Here is a 21,740-nt window from a genome sequence, read left to right as displayed (position 1 = left end):
TGACCTTCCTTATTCTGTTTATGACTGTAATTTAATGTTGTTAGATAACTACACTATTTTATTAGAGATTTAGAGAACATTGTATATAAAAGGTTTTACATGGAGGTTTATTCTACATCAAAAACAAACCAGAAGCATGTTAATTAAACCATTTTTTGATGGAGTTCAGCTTCCTCACTGCACAAAACATGATAATGTGATGATGGAGCACAGAGTGAAATGTAGTATTTCTTCAAAAAGCACATTAAGATACCAGAAAATATGTGGTTTCTTGATTTATATATTTCCTGCTGTGTAAGTATATTTTCAATATAGTTTGCACTACGATTAACAATTTTGTAGTATGACTATATTTCTCTTATATAGGACACTGCCATCCTGTGGCATACATCAACCTGCACTCTTTATTGCAAATGGGGTATATGATTTATTGTTTGACAGTGGACTGAATTACAGGTGTTAAAGACCAGCTTCATACTTCATAGGGATCTGTGTGTACCTTTTGATTTTTTACCTGTTTTTTTTTTGTTGTTGTTGTTTTTTTTACCATTGGTTCATAATTGCCAGTCACAGTTTATTTTTCTTGTGTTTGTCTTTCATCTCTCATTGTAACAGGTTTTTGTATAGAGCTGATGTGTTTCCTGTGACTGTGGGCTGCAGATGATCAGATGATCAGAGATGATCAGAGATGATCAGATCCACACGTTCCCTTTCTGTAATGTTAACAGTGAATCTTGGATCTACATCAGACTCTTTAGCTCCTTTTGCACTACTGTAGGTGAGTACAAGAAATTCAGGTTTTGATCTTCCATACTGATGATACCAGTGAAGATAATCTGTACGTCCATAGTCAGAAAAACTACAGGATAATGTTACACTTGAACCCTCCTCACTAAAAACTTTGGTTTTGTATGGTTTTATGACATTTCAAAAGATGGCAGCTGAAAAAGAAGAGGAAAATTTGTTTATTATTTTCTTCTTTTAATGATCAACCAAATAATCAGCAAAATAAATATACATACCAGTTGAGGCACAAAACAGAATAACTGAAAGAAGATTCATTGTACAAGTGTTCACTCTGAGAAGAGTCAGACTGAATCATTTCAACAACAGTCTCTGTCAGACAGAATTAGATCATGTCAGATATAAATCCCTCCTCTTTTGACACTTCAAGACAAAAAAGAAGCTTTATTTTGAAGGAATAGTTTTTCTTCTGGCCTGGCTCATTATTGCTACGTGAAAAAATATTTCTGTCCATTATTGTTTAAGATTAATTCTAAGTTCTAAGCTCTGTTTTTGGGCCTCGCGGTACGAGGAGCTAGGGTGCGGCTGGGGCATCTCCTGCCCAGATGCCCCAAGGGAGCGATGAGGGAGGAACTTATGGAACGCCGCCGCCTGTTTGCGGGCCTCCTGAAACCTGTCGACAACAGAATTGACTGCGTCGCCGAACAGGCCAGTCGGCTGAATCGGGGCATCCATGAGGCAGACCCTGTCCTGTTCTTTCATATCAGACAGGGTCAACCATAAGTGCCTCTCCGCCGCCACCATAGCTGCCATGGACCGCCCAATCGCTCGGGCGGTCTCCTTGGTGGCGCGGAGGGAGAGATCAGCGGTCCTTCTTAGCTCCGAGATGTCGTGGGACTTGATCTCCTCTCCCTCATCTAGCTCCTTAAGCAGGTCGGCTTGGTACGCCTGTAACACCACCATGGTGTGCAGACATGCACCAGCCAGACCTGCAGCCGCATACCCTTTGCCCACCAAAGCCGATGTTGCTCTGAGTGGCTTTGAGGGCAATGCCGGGACCTTTAGAGACGACGCCGTGCCAGGGGACAGATAGCTCGTGAGCGTCTGTTCCACCCAGGGCATCGCTCTATAAACATGCTCTCCCATCCCCACTACGTTCCCATAGTAGTCTGACGAGGGGATGTAGAGTCGGGCCCAAAATGGATGTTTCCACGACCTGGAGATCTCTTCGTGCAGGTCGGGAAAAAATGGCAGTCCCCGGCTGGGAGGTGGCTGAGTCGCGTGCAGGAAGTGTTCGTCGAGCTTGCTTCTCTGCGGTTCAGTTGTTTTCTCGGCGGGCCAATCGATGTTTAACTTGGCCACCGCGCGAGTAACCACCTCCAAGAGCTCCTCATACTGCGGCGAGTGGGGTGGCGAATCCCTGTCAAAAGCTGAAGGCGGAAGAAATAAGCTTTCATTTGATGTGTGATTTGTTAGGATCTGACAATATTTGGCCGAGATACAACTATTTGAAAATCTGTAATCTGAGGTAGCAAAAAAAGCTAAATACTGAGAAAATCTTTTACAGTTGTCCAAATTAATTTTTAGGAATGCATATTACCAATCAAAAACTACGTTTTGATACATTTACAGTAGGAAATGTACAAATTATCACATGGAACATGATCTTTACTTAATATCCTAATGAAATTTGGCATTATATATATATTTTTTTTTCTGACTATTTCTAAAAATATACCCTAGCAGCTTAAGACTGGTTTTGTGGTCCAGGGTCACACATATATAAATAAATAATCCATACGTGCTCAATACTTCAAGTTTATAGTGTGTAGTACTGTAACTTCTTATTTTAATAGATATTTAATATTCTCTTATAAATGTCCTCCTATAAACAGATTTGTGTTCTCAGATGTGGCAGGTTTTTTGTTCGTGTGTTTCTTCTCACTGTTGGCTCCATGGCACAGTGGTACAAAGCAGACTCTGTTACTTTAGCTGAGGTGATCTCCAGATCCACATGGTTTTTCTTTGTTGGGTTTAGTAGTGAATCTCCAGCTCAACATGTTCTAGTAGTGGGAAAAATGTCAGCACCGTGCTTTATCTGCCCAAGATTGACATAAAATAATAAAACTTACGCTGTGACCATTGTCATAAAGTCCTGGAAAGTATATGGTAAGTACAGTATATGACAAGTGAAAATAGCAGCATTTGGTTTATACTGTAGTTTTTTTTTTTTCTTTTCATTATTATAAATCTGTAATTGTTTAATGTAGTGTTATTTGACTGTAGTGTTATAAATATGTGTAAATTAAAAGGTAAGCGGCACTGAAATTATTTCACATTCATAAGTTGGGACTGATTTCAAGAATTTACAGAGACATGTTTTATTGTTCAGGAGGTTTTTGTACACTGTAGTTGAGTTTCCTGTCATTGTGGGCGTCAGGGCGCAGTAGTACAGAGCAGAATCTGTTACTTCAGCATCAGAGATCTCCAGACTCACAAGATTTTTGTCCACTCTTGGTATAATTCGGGGAGGAAGTGGGTCACTTGTAGTACCTTGTGGGTAAATCCAAGCCAGGAACTCTGGTTTGGATCTGGGATATTGGCGATACCAGTGCAGGTTATTTATACTTCCTTCATATTTGCAGGACAGGGTGACTTTTTGCCCCACAGTTGCAAGTGTCTTGTTTTCCTGTGGTGTTATTGACTGTGCCAATGTGTCACCTGGAAAATGCAAAACATAATATATTTCATCAAACTGAATTTGTATCATTTTAGCATTTTAACAAAGTCAGTCTAAAAATATGTAAACTGCATTATTTGTACAAATGTCTAAGAGTCATAAGTAAATTGCACTCACTTTTTATGAACAACAGCAGAAGAAGAGCATAAGGTATCATCATGTTTGCACCTTGAGAAGTTTAAATGATCATTTTGCTTTTATTCAAACCTCCACAGGCTCCTCCTTGTAACTGCACTGAATGAGAACACATTGAAATGAATTGTACTTCTTGATGATCAACATTTGAGTTCAAATATAAAACAATCCTAGTAAATATCACGGATATTTGTTTTTGATCACAAAGTTTTATATATATATATTTTTTCAGTAAATAAGGAGGTATTAATGTGCCTCATGTAAAACTCATTTACTTAATAGTGTTCTGTCAATGCCAACTTAAAGAGCTGATGTATGAATGCTGACAGTATATCGCCCTCTTCTGGTCCCCAGTAGGTTATTTCATCAAAAGGGGAATATTAAACCGTGTATAATCCATTGAAATAAGAGCTGTGTTTCTGCTCATATCATATTAAATGTATTTCTGTTGATAACCCAGTACACTCAACATGTGTTTTAAATGAATATTTGTCACAGTGTGTTGTTTTGACATGAAAATTACCTTTTTAAATATAATTTATATTAGGCTAATGTCAAATTTAAAAACATTAGGTAAATTGATTTATGATATAAAGTGGAATTGTTGGAATTCTAATTATTTATATATATATATATATATATATATATATATATATATATATATATATATATATATATATATATTTATTTATTTTTTCTAGTTCTAAAAAAATGATTATTTAATTTAGGGTTTTTGTATGAGTGTTGTGTGTGTTTCAGTCACTGTGGGCCTCAGAGCACAGTAGTACACAGCAGAGTCAGACACTCCCAGATTCTTGATTGTCAGAGGAACTGATGTTGTAGAGGTGATGAGATTGGCATCAAATCGCTCTTCAAATTGTTTTTCAACTTCACCAGATCCAGGAAATTTCTTCAGCATATATCTAGGGTATCCTTTTATTTCTTGCTGGTACCAGAACAGATATGGAAATGAATCGGTGGTTGAATATTTGCAGTTGATTGTTACAGTTTCACCTTCAAAAGCAGTTTGAACTCTTGTTTTCTGTTCAACAATGTCCAGAGAATCACATCCTAAAATAGATTTTTTTTTAAAGTAAGTTTATTTTCTAATGAAATAAAAACACAAACTCACACACAGGGATTTCCAATATTAAAAATTTAAATGAGTCTACACATATTTATTAGTGCTACTTACCCCACAAATATATGAATAGAATGATTACCACGCTTTGCCACTGTTACATTATATCTGTTGTGCTTTTCAGCTGAAATCAGAGAAGTCATAAAAATGAACTGAGAAGTCAAGAGTCTCTTCTTGCTTTTGCTTCTTTGTGATGCAGTAGACCTCAAACACTTTATAGGAGGAGCTTCCTCTGTAGAGGTCATCAACATCATAATCATATTTATAATTAGAAAAGACTTTTACGGTTTACATTTGCAAGCTATAACCATATGCATTTTTATATTTAAAATAATTGCTTGTCATTTTAACTTTCTGGCTATTGTATTTTTTATTTATGGTTTCTTGATTTCTTTAAAGCAGGTTGCATGTGGATCCCACTTCCATATTAACATCTTCATTAATTTCTCTAAGTTGTTTATTCTTTTATTGTAATTGGATTATTATATTACAATGTTAGTCATTCTTTTGCAGAGGTTAAACACATATTACACAATACAGAGAGAGGGAGAGAGAGAGAGAGAGAGAGAGAGAGAGAGAGGTTAATTTTATTTTAAAAAAACTCTCTACACAGTAAATTTAACAGTGTTGATTTTCCAGTGTTACTATAAAGTGTTAAAATAAAGTGTTGGATCAACACTGAACAGAATGGGTCTAACACCAGAAGTGTCAGGTTTCAAATAAGAGTTGGTGTTACTTTACATAGTTGCAGACGTCAACTCTCATTCAGAGTTAATCAGGCCACACCTCCATTAACGTGCAGACAGACGTCAATTTTCATCGAAACAGACCACATGCGGACGCCATTTTACTTCGCTGGAAGCGTGGTGGTAAGTCTTTCAATTTAATGTTATATTACAGATACAGACTGTAAATGTATTCTAATTTATAATTTGTATATAATCATTATAATTCAATCACAGATAATTATAATAATAAAGCCAACTAGCTCTGACATTTGCTTCATCCTATGTCATGCCCCTTTATCAACGAATTAAAGCTTTGAATATAACTTCACGTTAGTAGTTTCGTCTGTCATTTCGTGTGTCGCACACAGCAGTCATTTTAATTGATTAAACTCTGATCGTGTTCTTTTCAAAATGAGTCTATAAAGTCTCGCGCGCGCGCGCCATTTTACAGGTGAACTGTGGCACATGGAATTTCTGTAGTCCGCTAACGTTAATAGAAAATGTATATATCAATATGGTTATTGGCCTAAAAAAGATTGTTCAGATTTTGTTTTAAGATTCGGCTTGGATTTCTGCTGATCGTTGACCATGCTTCTGGGACCTTCATGGTTTTGAACTGTGGTAACGTGATACGTTTTATGTCGATGTTTGAGCAGCGTTATATGATTTGTGTTTTTATGCAGTCTATGGTCAGACGTGTTTAACGTTAGTTTATTTATTTTAGTGAATTAAACTACTCAATTACATTTTAAGGAGCAAAAAAATGTAATATGTGTAGTCGTGGAATATATTGCTGTCTCATTTCGGAGGCTGCGTCCTGGTCGCATTTGAAGGCTGCATACGTCATCGGGGAAGTCTCATTTGAGAAAAGTGGACAATGTCGACAATTAAAACCAATTTACCACAGATATTTTTATGTAAAATGTATCGGCAATAACGAGGTTTGACCATTGGGTCGCTGTACGTAGCGTAAAACTGTATTGCAAGTCTTTCCGGATACAATAGATGAAGAAACTGCGCGCTTATTTAGACAGTTTGAAAGTTTGCACGGAGACGAAAATGGTATCATTTCTCAAAAGTTCCCGTTTTGTCTTGTTAATGAGGGTTTATAACGGATAAAAAGTTAACCTATTTCGATTTAATTGGTATCTTTGCCGTTTTGATAAATTATTAAAGTTGTCTTGATATTTTTATTTTTTTACAATCTTGTTTCAAATTGAGTCTGTGTTTGTAGCAAACCAGTAAGATGTGTTTCTTCCTCTACAAGCCAGGAGTTCAGGTGCTTAATCACAATGATTGTCAAAGCACAATTTCGGAATAGGAAGAAATTCATAAAAATCTCAGAGGCGTGCTTTGATTTATTTCTAGCAGAGGGTGAGTGATATTTAATATCATAATAATTTAATCTATATGTTTTTTTATAGCTTTGTCAAATTATAAATAAAACTTGACTAAAATTGGTAAATATTTTGTTTTGCAGTGAAAGAGAAGTTCTCAATTCCAGACGACCTTGCTGTTACAGTTACAGATGAAACTGGTACAGAGGTGGATAAAGATGTGTTTCCTGATCTAATGTCCACCAGTGGGTTGGTTTTAGTCATAAATGAGTAACATGGGTGAGTGAAAACAGGACCTGCTGAATGATCTGTATCCCAATTTATGAATGAGTACTGGTAGTGTTTTAATATCTTCAGTGTTCAAATGGGAAGGATCATATTGAGTCTTTTTATTTCAACAACCAGTGTTCTGGATTAAAAAATTCTCATTATTAGTTTTTTTTTTAATTCAGTATTAATATATACTAACATGACATCTATTAACCCCAGTTTTAACATTAACAGGATCTTCCACACCTCAGTCTTCAGTAAGCTTGGATACAGATACACTGTCTCTAACTTCAAAAAGCAGTGAAGAGAGTGACTGGTTTAGTCCAAAACGATTCAGAAAGGATGAAGATGATGATGTGGCATCACAACGAGCACAGGCCAGAGATGTGAGTCCCAGTAGCATTACACAGACACTGGGTGTTTTACTCATCATGATATTCAGTTTCATTAAGGTTTTTTTTGTAATCCCCATATATAATGGTAATATTTTTTAGATCAGGGTCATATTTAAGGGTAATTTAGATATTACTGCACTATCTTCTCTCATAATAGTATCTGTTAATAATACTCTCTTTTTTTATAGCTGATAAAACAAATTCTAGAGACAAGACCAGGTGGAGGAAATGTGCTTAAGGAGTATGAAGATACAGGCACAATTAGTGATGACACAAGGAAAGTGATGGTGAACATCTTAGTTGCACGCATGATGGAGACAGAAGGGTAATTCTAAAAATATAATTCGCTCTTGCATTATTCAGTTTGTTAGTGATTTTGATGCTCTATAGATTGTGAAGTAGATAGATGTAGTTGGGTGATACAAATTTGTGCAAATTGTCCAAAAAAAAAATCTTTTTTTTTTCTTAAAGTTAGTTTAATTAAATGTTCTTAAACATTTCCTATCAGCGTAAAGTAACATTGAGTGTTCCAATTCTTCAGAAGGGTCCCACATCGACTTACCAAACAGAAGTATGGATTGGGAATTATCACCTTATTTCCCTCACTCAGAGATCCCCAAGGAAGGACTGGATATGTAAGTCATTATCACTGATCGGACATTCAATATTTTGTGCTCAGTTGGAAATGTCTAAAGATGTTTTTATTTTTTATTAAGGGTTAAATTACGAATTTGTGTATTTCAACAGGAACATTTCTATGATGGCCAAAAAAACACTGGATTCTTGTCATGGCGCCTCAAGACAGTACAAAGGGGGACAAGACCTTCTGGAAATAAGGAAGATCCAAAAACAGAAGAAAAGGGAGGTCCTTTGCTTGACAGACAGCTATGTTACCAAGAACATCAGCTAGATAATGATCAAAGTGTAGAGGCCATCTCTTTGATAAATCATACAAGTGAACGTGAGGTCATCATGCAGAAGATGAAGGCAACGTTTGAATACAGACAGCGCCTTGTCCATGATCCAGAGGGATCCACCACCATTCTCTCTGTTTTTCCTTGGTTCCTGGACACTAAAGGATTGGTATGGATTTTCTTTCATTTTTTTACTAAAATTTAAATGTAAGTATCAGAGAACTGTCAAATGGTCTGCATTGTTGAAACTGGCCACATTATTGTAATCACAATATATTGTAATTTCTTTGTGTTTTCTTCAAAACTTCAGATTCTTCAGGACTTCACATTCCTCTTTGGGTCAGAAACTGCTTCCAGACTTTTGGAAAGGTGGCCGACAGTTTTCAAAGCAAAGGTTATCAGACTAGGAGAAACCTTGACTCCCACTCCACTGCTGAAAAGATTACTGTCATCTGCCAAACAGAGCAAAGAAAGCAGCGAGGCACAGGATTCCCCAGGTGAAACTCCATGACTTTGCAGTAAAATCATACTATACATACTCATTTTTGTGTAGACATTTAACAAAGTTACTTTTTTTTCCAGAGTGGGACAGTGATATATCATCCTTCCTTCTACTTTTGCATCTCCTATCACCCCAGGCTTCAGGAAGAAAGAAAATCCAAAGGATCAGTATTTCACAGGCTATTGACCATCTGGTGGTGTTTCACAAAGTAGGTATCTGGTACACTGGTGCCAAAATACAAGGCCTATAAGTGTTACACTTTGAATTGAATATTTATTTTTTACTATTAGATAAACTGTAAAATGATAAATGTAAAATTAATCTAAATATGATCTAAACTAAAATTGTTCTTCGTGCATGTACGGTTTTGATTTGGAGTGCTTCCTGGTCTTTATGATGTGCAATTAAGCTAAAAAGTCTCAAATAAATGTTAACTGATAAAGCTGTACTTATTAATTTATCATTATTATTCAAAGACGTAATTTTTTTTCCCCCATTTAGGCATGCAGGAGCATACAGGAACACCTTGAGCTGGAGGAGAATCGTCAGCCATACATTCTTGCCTCCGGGAGCAGCAAGGAAGCCATCAGTCACTACTTCATTGTGGTGGATAAAAAGCTCATCCCCTGTCAAGAATCCTCTTCACTGGCTGCCATTGATGAACTCTTCAAGGTTCATTTTGTTTTCAGTCTCAGTTATGATAGCCATTGCCTATCACTGGGAGTCATGTACTATCAGGGGTATTGAGTCTGGGCCTGTTTCAAATGAGCTGTTGTCTGACCTTGAAAACTCTGATTTTATTTCAGAGCAACTCCAGATTGATATCTCTAGCGAGGTAATGGTCACACCGTGGGTAAAGTGTCAAGGTACTGAGTATCGCAGTGATCTTGTTGTTTTCTTAGAGTTTGTTGATGATGCACCTGTTTTTGGAAAGATTGTTAATTTTTATTAAGGATGGAATTTATTTTTTGGTATCGTGTATGGAATCAGAGTTTATTGAACACCTTCATGGTTTCAGTGTTGTTGAACAAGAGCATTGTCTTGTAATCAAAAAACCTGAGGAATTGATGTACTACAAGCCATTTGATTTACAAATGTCCTATGGCAATGACCATCTTTTTTACATTGTCGTGAACTATTATTTGTAATAATTTCATGGCATTTATGGTTTCTTGCTCTGTGCTGAAATAAAGTTTTGAAACCTTGACAGTGACGTTTTCTTCTTAGTGATTTTCTAGTTTATTATAGTTTTTAGGGTTTTTTTTAGTAGGTAATACAGAACCATATATAACTCCCGAAAAAGTGTTCTATCAACACCAGGATGGTGTAAATTTTGACCCTTTTATACACCGAGTATATTGTGATTTTCACAATGTCAACACCGGAATAGTGTAGAATTTTTACTCTGTCAGTGTTTGCTACAAAGCTACACCCAGCTCTGTAACAGTGTTGTTTTTATCTGCATCGGTGTTGATATTTCACTCTCTTAGTGTTCACATTTTAACACTGTATTGGTGTTGCATGAGGCAACACTTTTGAAAGTGTTAAATTAACACTTTGTGGGTGGTTCTCATATATACACTTTCAAAGTGTTGAAAATAACTCCTATGGTGTTGTTTACCGGATTTCAAATTTACTGTGTAGAGTGTTATTGTTTGGTTTTTATGACAGAAATTACTGATATATTAACACCATTTAATTACGAGGGTATGGCAACATGTTGTTAAATTCATGTGGTTCTGCATTTGCTGAAAATAAGTTTGTAATATCTTCAATTCTGCAGGTAAATGTAGCTTACCAGTGATTATGTAAAACTTGATGAATTGTTGTAACGACAAGGTTACATATTTTATTACATTGGGGGCTTGATAGATTTTGGTTTTGATTGTGGTTTCACTAGATAATTTCAAAGTGAAAAGGGCTTCAAGTTTTTGTATGACATATGGTTGAACTGGACCATTAAAGGTCAGCAGGAACGACATTAGCTAATAAAATGGGATTAGATACATTTGTGTTATTTAACATAGTTCCTGTGGCTCAGTGGTAGTTAGCAGCACAAAAGGTCATGGGTTAATTTCCCAGGAAACACACACTACTGGTAAAAAATATTAAAATAAATAAATGTATTTAAATATAAATAAATATTCATAAATTAATGCACTGTAAGTTGCTTTGGATAAAAGCATCTGATAAATGTTAACATATTTAATTATTGCAGGTTTTCATCTTATTCTGAGTTTTAATTCATTTTGATGAATACTAAATCTGTTTTTTTTTTTCAAATGGGTTGAATTAATGCACATTCACCTTTAGTGTAGAAGTAGAACTACATTATGTTCACACAGTGCACACAATGCCTCTGTGCTTCTGATTTCTCCCAATATGGGGACTGGAGACTTGTCATTAAATTGAGTCATTTAGCAGACGCTTTTATCCAAAGCAACTTACAAATGAGGACAATGGAAGCAATCAAAATCAACAAAAGAGCAATGATATACAAGTACTATAACATGTCTCACTTTGCTTAATGCAATAAAGTAAAAGTTCAGTAAACTTTTAAATAAATGGAAAAACAAAGTATCTGGCGTTACTTTTTTGAAAAGTAAAAGTATTTTCTTGTAAATTAAAAAGTAATGTGTTACTTTGCTAGTTACTTGAAAAAAGTAATCCGATTACATAACACCCGCATTACTTGTAATGCGTTACCCCAGCACACTGGAAAGGATCAGACATGAATTAACAATCAGATATTAAGTAACTAAAATAAATAAGAGTAAATGAAAGATGTTCTCACCAAAATCATGTGCTGTGAAGAAAAGAGTAATAATCAGCTTTTTTGTCATCATTGCTCTGAGTTGAAGCGAGTGAGAGTCAGACTGATGTGAGTCTCTATTTACGGCAAATCTCTTTCAGTTCTTAGTAGCTTTTATTGATATTTTCAAAAACTGAAATGTCTCACACAAGAAATTAAAGGATTGCTTCCCCCTGGTGGTGAATTCAGTGTATGTAATCCAGGAAACATTGTGTTTCCTTTTTATTACCTTTTCAGTAATCACACACAGGTGGCTTTTACAAATATAATTCAGTAATGTGAATTTTAGATTGTGGGTTCGATTTGGCTTGACATCAAAGAGGAAAAAGAATTTAAGTTTTTGTACGGCTTCACATAGACTTTGTATCACTGGGCTCTGACTCTTAGAGCACAATAATAGAGAGCTGAATCTGACAGAGTTACTCCAGTAATAGTGAGTTCAGTGGATGTTCGTGATGTAGTCGACTCAAAGCGAGAATCTACAGGGCTCCCACCTCCACTACTTGACCATGTTTTCTTGTATATTAAATAATGAAGCTCTCCATTAGGATACCGTCTGTACCAGTAAACATAACCAGTGGTTGTATCATATGAGCAGCTGAGGGCCACAGTCTCATCTTCCTTTATGACACTAATTTCTTGATTCGGTCTAATCTGGTCTGCAGTCATCACACCTAAAACAAATGAACAATAATTTGTGAGTCAAGTAACAAGACTATTCAATTTAAATGTCTACTACTGTAATTAATTAAAATATTAATTATGGTTTCAGGTCATATTATACCTGAAGTCATAATAAAAATCAAAAGCAGGTGTTTTTCCATGTTGACTAGGTCAGATCAGGTGTGTGTTAATGTTGTCTGTGCTCTGAGCTGTAGATCTGTGTTACTGTGAGTCTCTGCAGTTTCACTCTCAAACACACTCAAACTTCCTGCTTTCTGTGTCATGATGCTGTCTGCCGCTTCTCATGTTTTTGTTCTGCCATTTCTTAGAAGAAAGCTTTATCTTCAAGGAATTATAAATACAGTATATATTTATTTATTTAACACATAAATCTGAGCATATCACACCAGTCCTCAGGTCCTTCCTTACACTGGCTTCCAGTTACATTCAGGATTGATTTCAAAGTACTTTTACTCGTCACTCAATGACCTAGGACCAAAATACAATTCAGATATGTTCACTGAATATAAAACTAACAGAGCACTCAGATCATTAGGATCGAGTCAGAAATACCAAGGGTTCACACAAAACAAGGGGAGTCCTCCTTTATTTATTTATCGCCCGCAGCTGGAATCAGCTTCCAGAAGAGATCAGATGTGCTAAAACACTAGTCACATTTAAATCTAGACTCAAAATCTGTTTAGCTGTGCATTTGTTGAATAAGCACTGTGCGATGTCCGAACTGATTGCACTGTATTTTACATATTCACTGTATTTTAGGTAAAATCATTTTCTATTTCTACTTGTTTTAAATTCATTTTAAATAAGTCAATTTTTAAATAATTTCCAAAGTTTTAAAATTGGTTGTTTTATTTTTGTTCTTCATGATTATTTTACTTTCTTTTATGTAAAGCACTTTGAATAACCATTGTGTACAAAATGTGCTATATAAATAAACTTGCCTTGCCCTAAGAAAAGCACAAACATGAATTATTATTAATGAAAAAATAAAATTAACATAAATGTTTGAAAGTGTTAATACTCCCGGATTTAAATTCGATTTTGAATTGCAGATTCAGGTCAGATCCTCACTGTGTATGCTAATGTATTAGTTAAATGCTCACTGAAAAGCTTGTTTTGTTGTGATGATTTGAGGCTCAGTTTGAATTTGCTAACCTGATATTATTTTGTAAACCTTGAAAAATTCTTTTAAGAAGGATTTTTGAACAAATGCTTTATGCTATATTTATCCCTCTTTATGTTATAAAGTTATATACTCGCTGATATACCCATGGACATTTGTTTAGAATAACTAAAAGGAGTATCATTATCGTACGACTCAGTCTCTGTTCAACACACTACCCCTAAGATATAAACCTCACCTGTTTCACAATCAGGCAAAATGCAAATGCATCTAAATATGATTTAATCACTTCTTTAAACATAGTTGCTTTAATAAAACGTTATGAATACTTGAATTATCTTTGTGTGTCATCCTATATCTTTTTATTCTGTGAATGACCATTCGTGCATACTGTTTTTTGTTGAATCGAGGGGTGTTCTCTAGTGTAAACAGCAGATATGGGTGTTGGGTATGTGTCAGGTTTTTGAGCAGTGTTCTTGTGTTTCCTGTGACTGTGGGCTCCAGAGCGCAGTAGTACAGAGCAGAGTCTGTTATAGATGCAGAGGAGATCTCCAGATGCACAAGATTTTCTTTACTGACTTTAGTGACTTTGGTTGTGAATCTAGAATCTACATAGGAATCCTTAGTTTGTTTTGAACTGTCTGAGATGAGCACAATGAACTCAGGAGCTGATCCAGGATACTGACGGTACCAGTGAAGATTAAATGCAGATGAATAACTGCAGGATAATGTAACACTTGAACCCTCATCAGCAAAGACCTCTGTTTTGGTTGGACTGATTTCATTTCCATATGCTGCATCTGTGAAAGTAGATCAAATTTTTTATAAAGATTTCTGATGTTAAAATTTAATTATTTATTTAATTATTGATGTTCAGTATAGAACGCAAGATACAACAAAAAGAAAAACATTTATTCTTAATTTTGAGCAGAAAATAGCCATTATGGCTCCATTTTGAGTATTTAGATTCAAAACAATTCAATACTTACGTGCAAAGGCAGAAAGCAGAATGACAGAATAGAGACTCATTGTGCGTTTCTTATTCTCTCTCTAACAGACTTGAAGTTAAAGAAGATCACATCAGATATCAGTGTTTAAACCCCACCTCTTCCAGAGAACTCTTTGAGAGAGCAGAACAGATCTGATCTGTTTCATAGACAATTATGTTATTTGAGCACTATTCATGCGCTATACTGCATAGCACCCTCTTGTGGTTACGTACTGACTCTCTTACATGATTATGTAATTAAACAGAATATGATCTCGATTTATTCCTTATGCAGATCTCGATTTATTCCTTATGCAGCACTTTATTACAGTACTTCGCTATATGACTTTAAATCATAACCAGATTATCAGCAGTATGTCTCTCTTTAGATGTGCTTATCCACAAAGAGTGAATTTAGGGCTGATGTGTATTTTGGTGATAAAAAGAGTTATTACAAAAATTCATGCTGAACTGTATTTGAATCAACATTTAGTCAGTGACTAGCATCCTAGGGGGAAGTGTAAAGAAAGAGCATTCATGATTGTATTAAGTGTTAAAATATTAAAAATATTATAATTCATTGTACCACTGCTTCAACTATATAGTTTATATATTGTTTATCTCAAATTAATACAGTGTGAATTTATAATATGTATTTATTTCCATAAATATAGCTTTATCTGTGTATTAGGTTTTTGTAGAGTGTTCTTGTGTTTCCTGTGACTGTGGGCCTCAGAGCACAGTAATACAGAGCAGAGTCTGATACAGCAGCAGAGGAGATGATCAGATCCACACGGCTGATCTCTTTTGTTGCTTGATTTTCTTTTCTGAGCTTAGTAGAGAACCTGGGATCTACATCAGATGTCTTAGTCTCTTTCATACCATCTATTATGAGCACAAGAAACTGAGGAGCTGATCCGGGATACTGACGATACCATTGAAGTGAGTCTGCAGAGGAATAACTGCAGGATAAAGTAACAGTTGAACCCACTGCAGCAGATTCCTCAGTGCTGTCTGGTGTGATTTCAGCTCCAAAACTCACACCTGGGGATAGAAATGTGTAAATTATGAATTTGATTTACTGCAGTGACTTGTAATGGTTTTACATACAATAAACAATACTAGTTAGTTATAAAAAATATTAATCTAATAAAATTCTAAAGGTTAAAAGCAGAGAAAATGTTACATTATTTAAAGATGTAATATTTTTATATTACCAATGAAAACGTTCATTAAGCATGTTAGATGAGAAGATTATTTGACAAAATATGTTACATGTACTGTATATTCTCAAATTATGAATGCAAATGCATGCAAAACATACACAAAAGCACTCACATGTCAAGGCCCAAAGTAGAATGACTGAATGAAGCATCATTTTGTGTGTTTCACTACAACAGGAGTGAGTTTTATGACAGTCTAGTGAATGTAAGATCATCTCATATTTATGTGCCAAACTCCTCCTCTTTAAGTTTGATGCCAAAAACCCCTTCACATCTGCACATAGTTTAAAACTAGACATGTGAGAACTGCTCATGCAGGACAAGAAATTATCATCTTTATAGAGGCTCACAGAAGAATAACATCTTTTTTTTTTTTTTTTTTTTTTTACTTTAAAAATTCTTAAATTGCAGTTTTTTAATGCATTTTATTGACATGGGACAGAAGTAATTGGAATGTGGATTGTGGAATGTGGATCATTTAATCAGTTACACTTGTTCAAATCTCCACAGACATCTCCTGTCTGTCAGTGTAACTGAAGTGAATAAGAGATTGAATATGAAACAAGGTTAGTTTATTGCAGTCGTTGCCAGTCTGCTGATTGCGATTGACTGCTATATCTTTATCACTGTCCCTAGCTCCCGAAATCAACAGAAAAATAAGTAGGCCTACAAAAATACATTACATTTCTCCAGTCTTTGTACTGTATTTTTTTTACTTATTTTTCTGTTATTTTCAGGAGCTACTGACACAGTGATAAAGAAAAAAATCAGGACATCAACAGAGGTCAGAGACACTGAAGATGGACACAAAGAGGAGAAAATACTGTAGCAGGTAGAGCAAGCTCACTGTTTCGAATTCTAGAAATATAGGAAGAAAATATAAATACAGAAAATGGGGTGAGGGGTTATATGAATGTATGGCTTAAGGGAACTTCAGAAAAGTTATGATAATGGCATTTTCTTCTCTTACTTGCGTATAAAGTAGTATTTGAGTGCAACGCTGCTTTGTTTACAGGGTAAGGAAATGCTATTTCAAACCAATTTTTGTCTCATTTAGCCTGTCTGCTGTTTTTGTTTCATGCAGGTTTGTTCTATGTAGCATTATTTCACAAAGATAAAGTCAATCCATTCTCCTTTTGGTTGTAAACACTGGTTACAGCAATACAGTAATTGTGTTTTGGTTCACATCATTTTGTGTGCCTTTTAATTCAGGATACTGAAAAGGACGTACCGTCTATTTAGGTGGGTCAGTCGGCTACAGTACAGTGTAATTTCAGGATCACCCAAATGGACAATTATTTATTTACTGTCATTAACTTAACATGAGCAAATGTAAACAAAGGTAATTCTGAAATATATTTAGCTGATTTGCTAATTCTAGTATGTTTTCTTTTATGTTGTCCCCTGTTACTTATTATTATGCCGAGATAGAATCTGCAAACTTAAAAATAAAATAATAATAATAATAATTTATTTGGGGGATAATTTGTGGAACTGTGAAATGAATTTTCATATGCGCTTGGTAATTTAAGTCCCCTGTAATGTGTATTCTTGAGTTTTTTGTGTGAGTGTTGAGTGTGTTTCAGTCACTGTGGGCCTCAGAGCACAGTAGTACACAGCAGAGTCAGACACTCGCAGATTCTTGATCATCAGTGGAAATGTTCTTGATGTGGGGTCCAATGTTGCAGAAAATTGCTTTGTAAAATCAGGCTCAGTGGAATATTGATTCAAAATGAATGTTGGTGATCTGTTTGGTAGCTGTTTGTACCAGAAGAGGTCCGGACTTAAAGAAGTAGTAGTATAATTACACATTAAAATAACTTGAGCTCCTTCATTTTCAGTCATTTCTCCTGAAGACTGTTCAACCCTGTCCTGTCCTGAGGACACTGGAAAAAATAGACAGAAAAAAGTAGCATGAATTATTACCAAAGTAAATTTAAACCTTTATTGAATGTAAATGAATGTAAGTAAATCATTTACTTTTAAATTTTACAGATGTGCTCACCATCATAATGTGCTGTGAAACACAGTGAAATAAAAGCCCATCTAAACATAGTTGATCTATGAACAAACATTCACTCAACTGTGCTATCATCTGGCAGAGTGCTTCTTGAAATTTTTGTGTTGTCACGTGATCTACTCTTATATGAAGAGAGAGTGATGCTGACCTCTCGTGGATGAAGTTTGAAATTGCTTAAAATAATTATTTTGGAAAATATTTTTCATAGAATTAAAATAAGCCTGAAAATGTTTTTAGAACACATGCTTGATCCCCAATAGTCATCTCTGTATAAAACCGTTTAGTTACTGGATGTACCAATGGGTATCGTGCACCAATTATTTTGCATCCTTGCAGTAAATGATCTTAAAGTATGCTTTGTTTATTGACCACATTTGTGCATGTGTATGAGTGATTTCTACCATAATGTTTTACAATGAGACTTTTATACTTACAATAATCATGCATTTGCATTTAAAAATACTTAAAGGTGTGGCTTCTATGAATGGGCAAAATTTCTCTAGATATAATAGAGGGGGGTCTAATGGAACCCAGGTGAACAGTATGACACAAGACAACTCAGGAAAACTAACAGACATGTAACAATGACCTTCTCAAATATTTTTAAATAATATTATATTTTATAAAGCATAGGATATATTAGCATTTAGGATATATTAGCACTTAAATTGTTCCCCTTATGAGCCAATGAAGCACTTGTAGTGCTAGATATTTAGCAATTGTATTTTTTTTCTTGCATTAGATGCTTTGATACTTTACTACATACCACCAATGTCTGATGTGTGATGTTCTCTGAAAGATATTTCTGAAACAAAAACATTCACATAATTTTCATGTTTTATTGTTCAGGAGGTTTTTGTACACTGTAGTTGAGTTTCCTGTCTTTGTTGGCGTCAGTTCACAGCTGTACAGCGCAGAATCTGTTACTTCAGCATCAGAGATCTCCAGACTCACAAGATTGTTGTTTTTATCAACTTTAGGTATTAGACGATCAGGAAGAGGATTACTTGTGGCTCGTGTGGATAAATAAATGCAAGGAACTCCGATTTGGATCCTGTATACTGACGATATCAGTGCAGGTTATTTACAGCTCCAACATATTTACAGGACAGAGTGACTTTTTCTCCCAAAATAAAAATAATAATAAAAATAATAATCTCCAGACATTCATTGACATTATTTGATCAAATGATTTAAGGTCAAGAATCAGTAGACCCTTAATTTTAGTCAAGAATAATAGAAGCAGAACACAAGGGATGGTCATGTTTGCACCGTACAAAGCAAAAGTTGAGTTGCTTTTTCATTTCCCCACAGACTCCGCCTATTTTTCACTGTAAGAGGATGAGAACACAGCATTAAAATTAAACGTTTGATTGATCAACACTGAAGAAAAAAAATTCACAATCACTTAATTATTATGTGCAATGATTAATCTTAGGACATATATTATGACAAACAAACATGATGTCTTCAGTGAGACAGTGATGGAAAAAATAGTATTTTGAACTCTCAACAAGTTGAATAAGCTCCGCCCACTGCTGGAGTGTTTTATTCCATAACAGCAGTTAAAAAATGTTCAAGTGAAAACTGCATGAAAACACAGGATGCGTGGATTGACAGAGAAACTGAGCTTGAGGATTGGAACTATAAATGGAACTGCAAAGAATGTGATATCTGAACACACTGACAGTGCATTTTTTGAAGTTTCACAGGTGTTGCCACATTTTTTATTTCATTAGGTGCTGGTTAGATTGTGGTTTTGATTGTGGTATTCACTATATATTTTTAAAGTGAAAAGAGCTTCAGGTTTTTGTACGACATGTCTCATGTTTTTGATCATTGGGCTACTATAGTGCACAATAATAGAGAACTGAATCTGACAGACGTACATCAGTGATAGTGAGTTCAGTGGATGTACGTGATGTAGTTGACTGAAACCGATTATCAGAGGTGGTGTCACCATAATGTAATCGGGCACCTTTGAGCAATAAATATTGCGGTTCTCTGTTGGGATTCTGTCTGTAAAGCAAAACATATTCACTGTTTGTACTATATGAGCAGCTCAGTTTGACAGTTTCTCCTTCCTGAGAGGTTTTTTCTGTCTCTTTATCTGGCTTAATATCATCTCCAGCCACTAAACCTGTCAACAATAAGCACAAATATTTTTTGAAAGCAAAGTTGACAAAATAATCCCTAACTCATTTCACAGCACATAGTCATAAAAACATACTGTTATCATTTAAAAACAGTCTTTAATTTGTTCACTCCATAAATAAGGTACCTGTTCCCACAATGAGAATCAGTATGAAGCATCTGTCCATGTTCAATCAGATCAGTTCAGTTCTCTGTTGAGGCTCTCAGTGCTCTGAGCTGTAAGTCACTACAGATCAGTCACAAACACACACAGGAACTTCCTCCTCTCTGACCTTCCTGCTGCTGTTTATGACTGTAATTTAATGGTGTTAGATAACTACACAATTTTATTAGAGATTTAGAGAACATTGTATATAAAAGGTTTTACATGGAGGTTTATCCTACATCAAAAACAAACCAGAAGCATGTTAATTAAACCATTTTTTGATGGAGTTTAGCTTCCTCACTGCACAAAACATGATAATGTGATGATGGAGCACAGAGTGCAATGTAGTATTTCTTCAAAAAGCACATTAATATACCAGAAAATATGTGGTTTCGTGATTTATTTCCTGCTGTGTAAGTATATTTTCAATATAGTTTGTGCTATATAAACGTTTACAATTTTGTTGTATGACTATATTTCTCTTTTATAGGATAGGAACATTATCTCCACGTGAAAGTGTGTGAACACTGCCATCCTGTGGCATACATCAACCTCCACTATTTATTGCAAATGGGGTATGTGTTTTATTGTTTGACAGTGGACTGAATTATAGGTGTTAAAGACCAGCTTCATACTTCATAGGGATCTGTGTGTACCTTTTGATTTTGTACCTGTGATTTTTTTTTTCCACCATTTGTTCATAATTGCCAGTCACAGCTTATTTTTCTCTGTCTTCATCTCTGTCTCTGTGTTTGTCTCTCATCTCTCATTGTAACAGGTTTTTGTAGAGAGTTGATGTGTTTCCTGTGACTGTGGGCTGCAGAGCACAGTAGTACAGAGCAGAGTCTGATACAGCAGCAGAAGAGATGATCAGATCCACACGTTCCCTTTCTGTAATGTTAACAGTGAATCTTGGATCTACATCAGACTCTTTAGCTCCTTTTGCACTACTGTAGGTGAGTACAAGAAATTCTGGTTTTGATCTTCCATACTGACGATACCAGTGGAGATAATCTGTACGTCCAGAGTCAGAAAAACCACAGGATAATGTAACACTTGAACCCTCCTCACTAAGAACTTTGATTTTCTTTGGTTTTATTACATTTCCAAACACAGCTGAAAAAGAAGAGGTACATTTGTTTATTATTTTTTTATTTTAATGATCAACCAAATAATCAGCCAAATAAGTATACACACCTGTTGAGGCACAGAACAGAATAACTGAAAGAAGATTCATTGTACAAGTGTTCACTCTGAGAAGAGTCAGACTGAATCAGTTCCACCACAGTCTCTGTCAGACAGAACTAGATCATGTCAGATATAAATCCCTCCTCTTTTGACACTTCAAGACAAAAAAGAAGCTTTATTTTGAAGGAATAGTTTTTCTTATGGCCTGGCTCATTATTGCTACCATTATGTGAAACAAATTTTCTGTCCATTATTGTTAAGATTAATTCTAAGTTATAATATTCTAAGTGGGTGCATAGAACATTTTGTACACAAGTTAAAATGAACTTTAGTCATATTTTAGTGTCAGTCAGTTAAAAAACAAAACTACTTGAAACACATTTTCATTATGGGGAAGCTTTAGGTTTTTTGCAAATGTAACATAATTGTTGCACATTTGTAGTACGTTTTTTAACACACAGTTGCAACCCTAAAACATTTTTAAGCATTTTATCTTT

General features: G+C 35.2%; 1 protein-coding gene and 1 long non-coding RNA gene across 4 annotated transcripts; both read left to right on the top strand.

The window, feature by feature from the left end:
• Positions 1-618: 618 nt before the first annotated feature.
• On the top strand, positions 619-20,923 carry LOC113072552 (uncharacterized). Its single transcript, XR_003280310.1, has 4 exons — positions 619-778; positions 16,474-16,568; positions 20,546-20,630; positions 20,834-20,923. It is a non-coding gene; the product is annotated as an uncharacterized LOC113072552 (long non-coding RNA).
• Positions 5,374-9,906, top strand: LOC113072551 (uncharacterized). 3 transcript variants are annotated; one of them, XM_026245541.1, is made up of 10 exons: positions 5,374-5,629; positions 6,756-6,862; positions 6,969-7,104; positions 7,330-7,481; positions 7,679-7,815; positions 8,032-8,125; positions 8,238-8,573; positions 8,715-8,901; positions 8,987-9,114; positions 9,408-9,906. In XM_026245541.1, exons 3-10 carry the CDS (start codon positions 7,092-7,094, stop codon positions 9,651-9,653), a joined length of 1,293 nt encoding a protein of 430 aa, XP_026101326.1. In that variant the 5' UTR covers positions 5,374-5,629; positions 6,756-6,862; positions 6,969-7,091; the 3' UTR covers positions 9,654-9,906. The 3 variants fall into 3 exon arrangements, with proteins under 3 accessions (XP_026101326.1, XP_026101325.1, XP_026101327.1); XM_026245540.1 differs by lacking the exon at positions 5,374-5,629 and adding an exon at positions 6,522-6,550; XM_026245542.1 differs by lacking the exon at positions 5,374-5,629 and having other exon boundaries at positions 6,584-6,862; positions 9,408-9,578; positions 9,713-9,905.
• Positions 20,924-21,740: the final 817 nt, after the last annotated feature.

The sequence above is a fragment of the Carassius auratus genome, unplaced genomic scaffold (genome assembly GCF_003368295.1).
Source record: "Carassius auratus strain Wakin unplaced genomic scaffold, ASM336829v1 scaf_tig00009453, whole genome shotgun sequence".
Lineage (NCBI taxonomy): Eukaryota > Metazoa > Chordata > Actinopteri > Cypriniformes > Cyprinidae > Carassius > Carassius auratus.
Note: the sequence above shows the minus strand (reverse complement) of the source record. Positions and strands in the feature narration are given on the sequence as shown.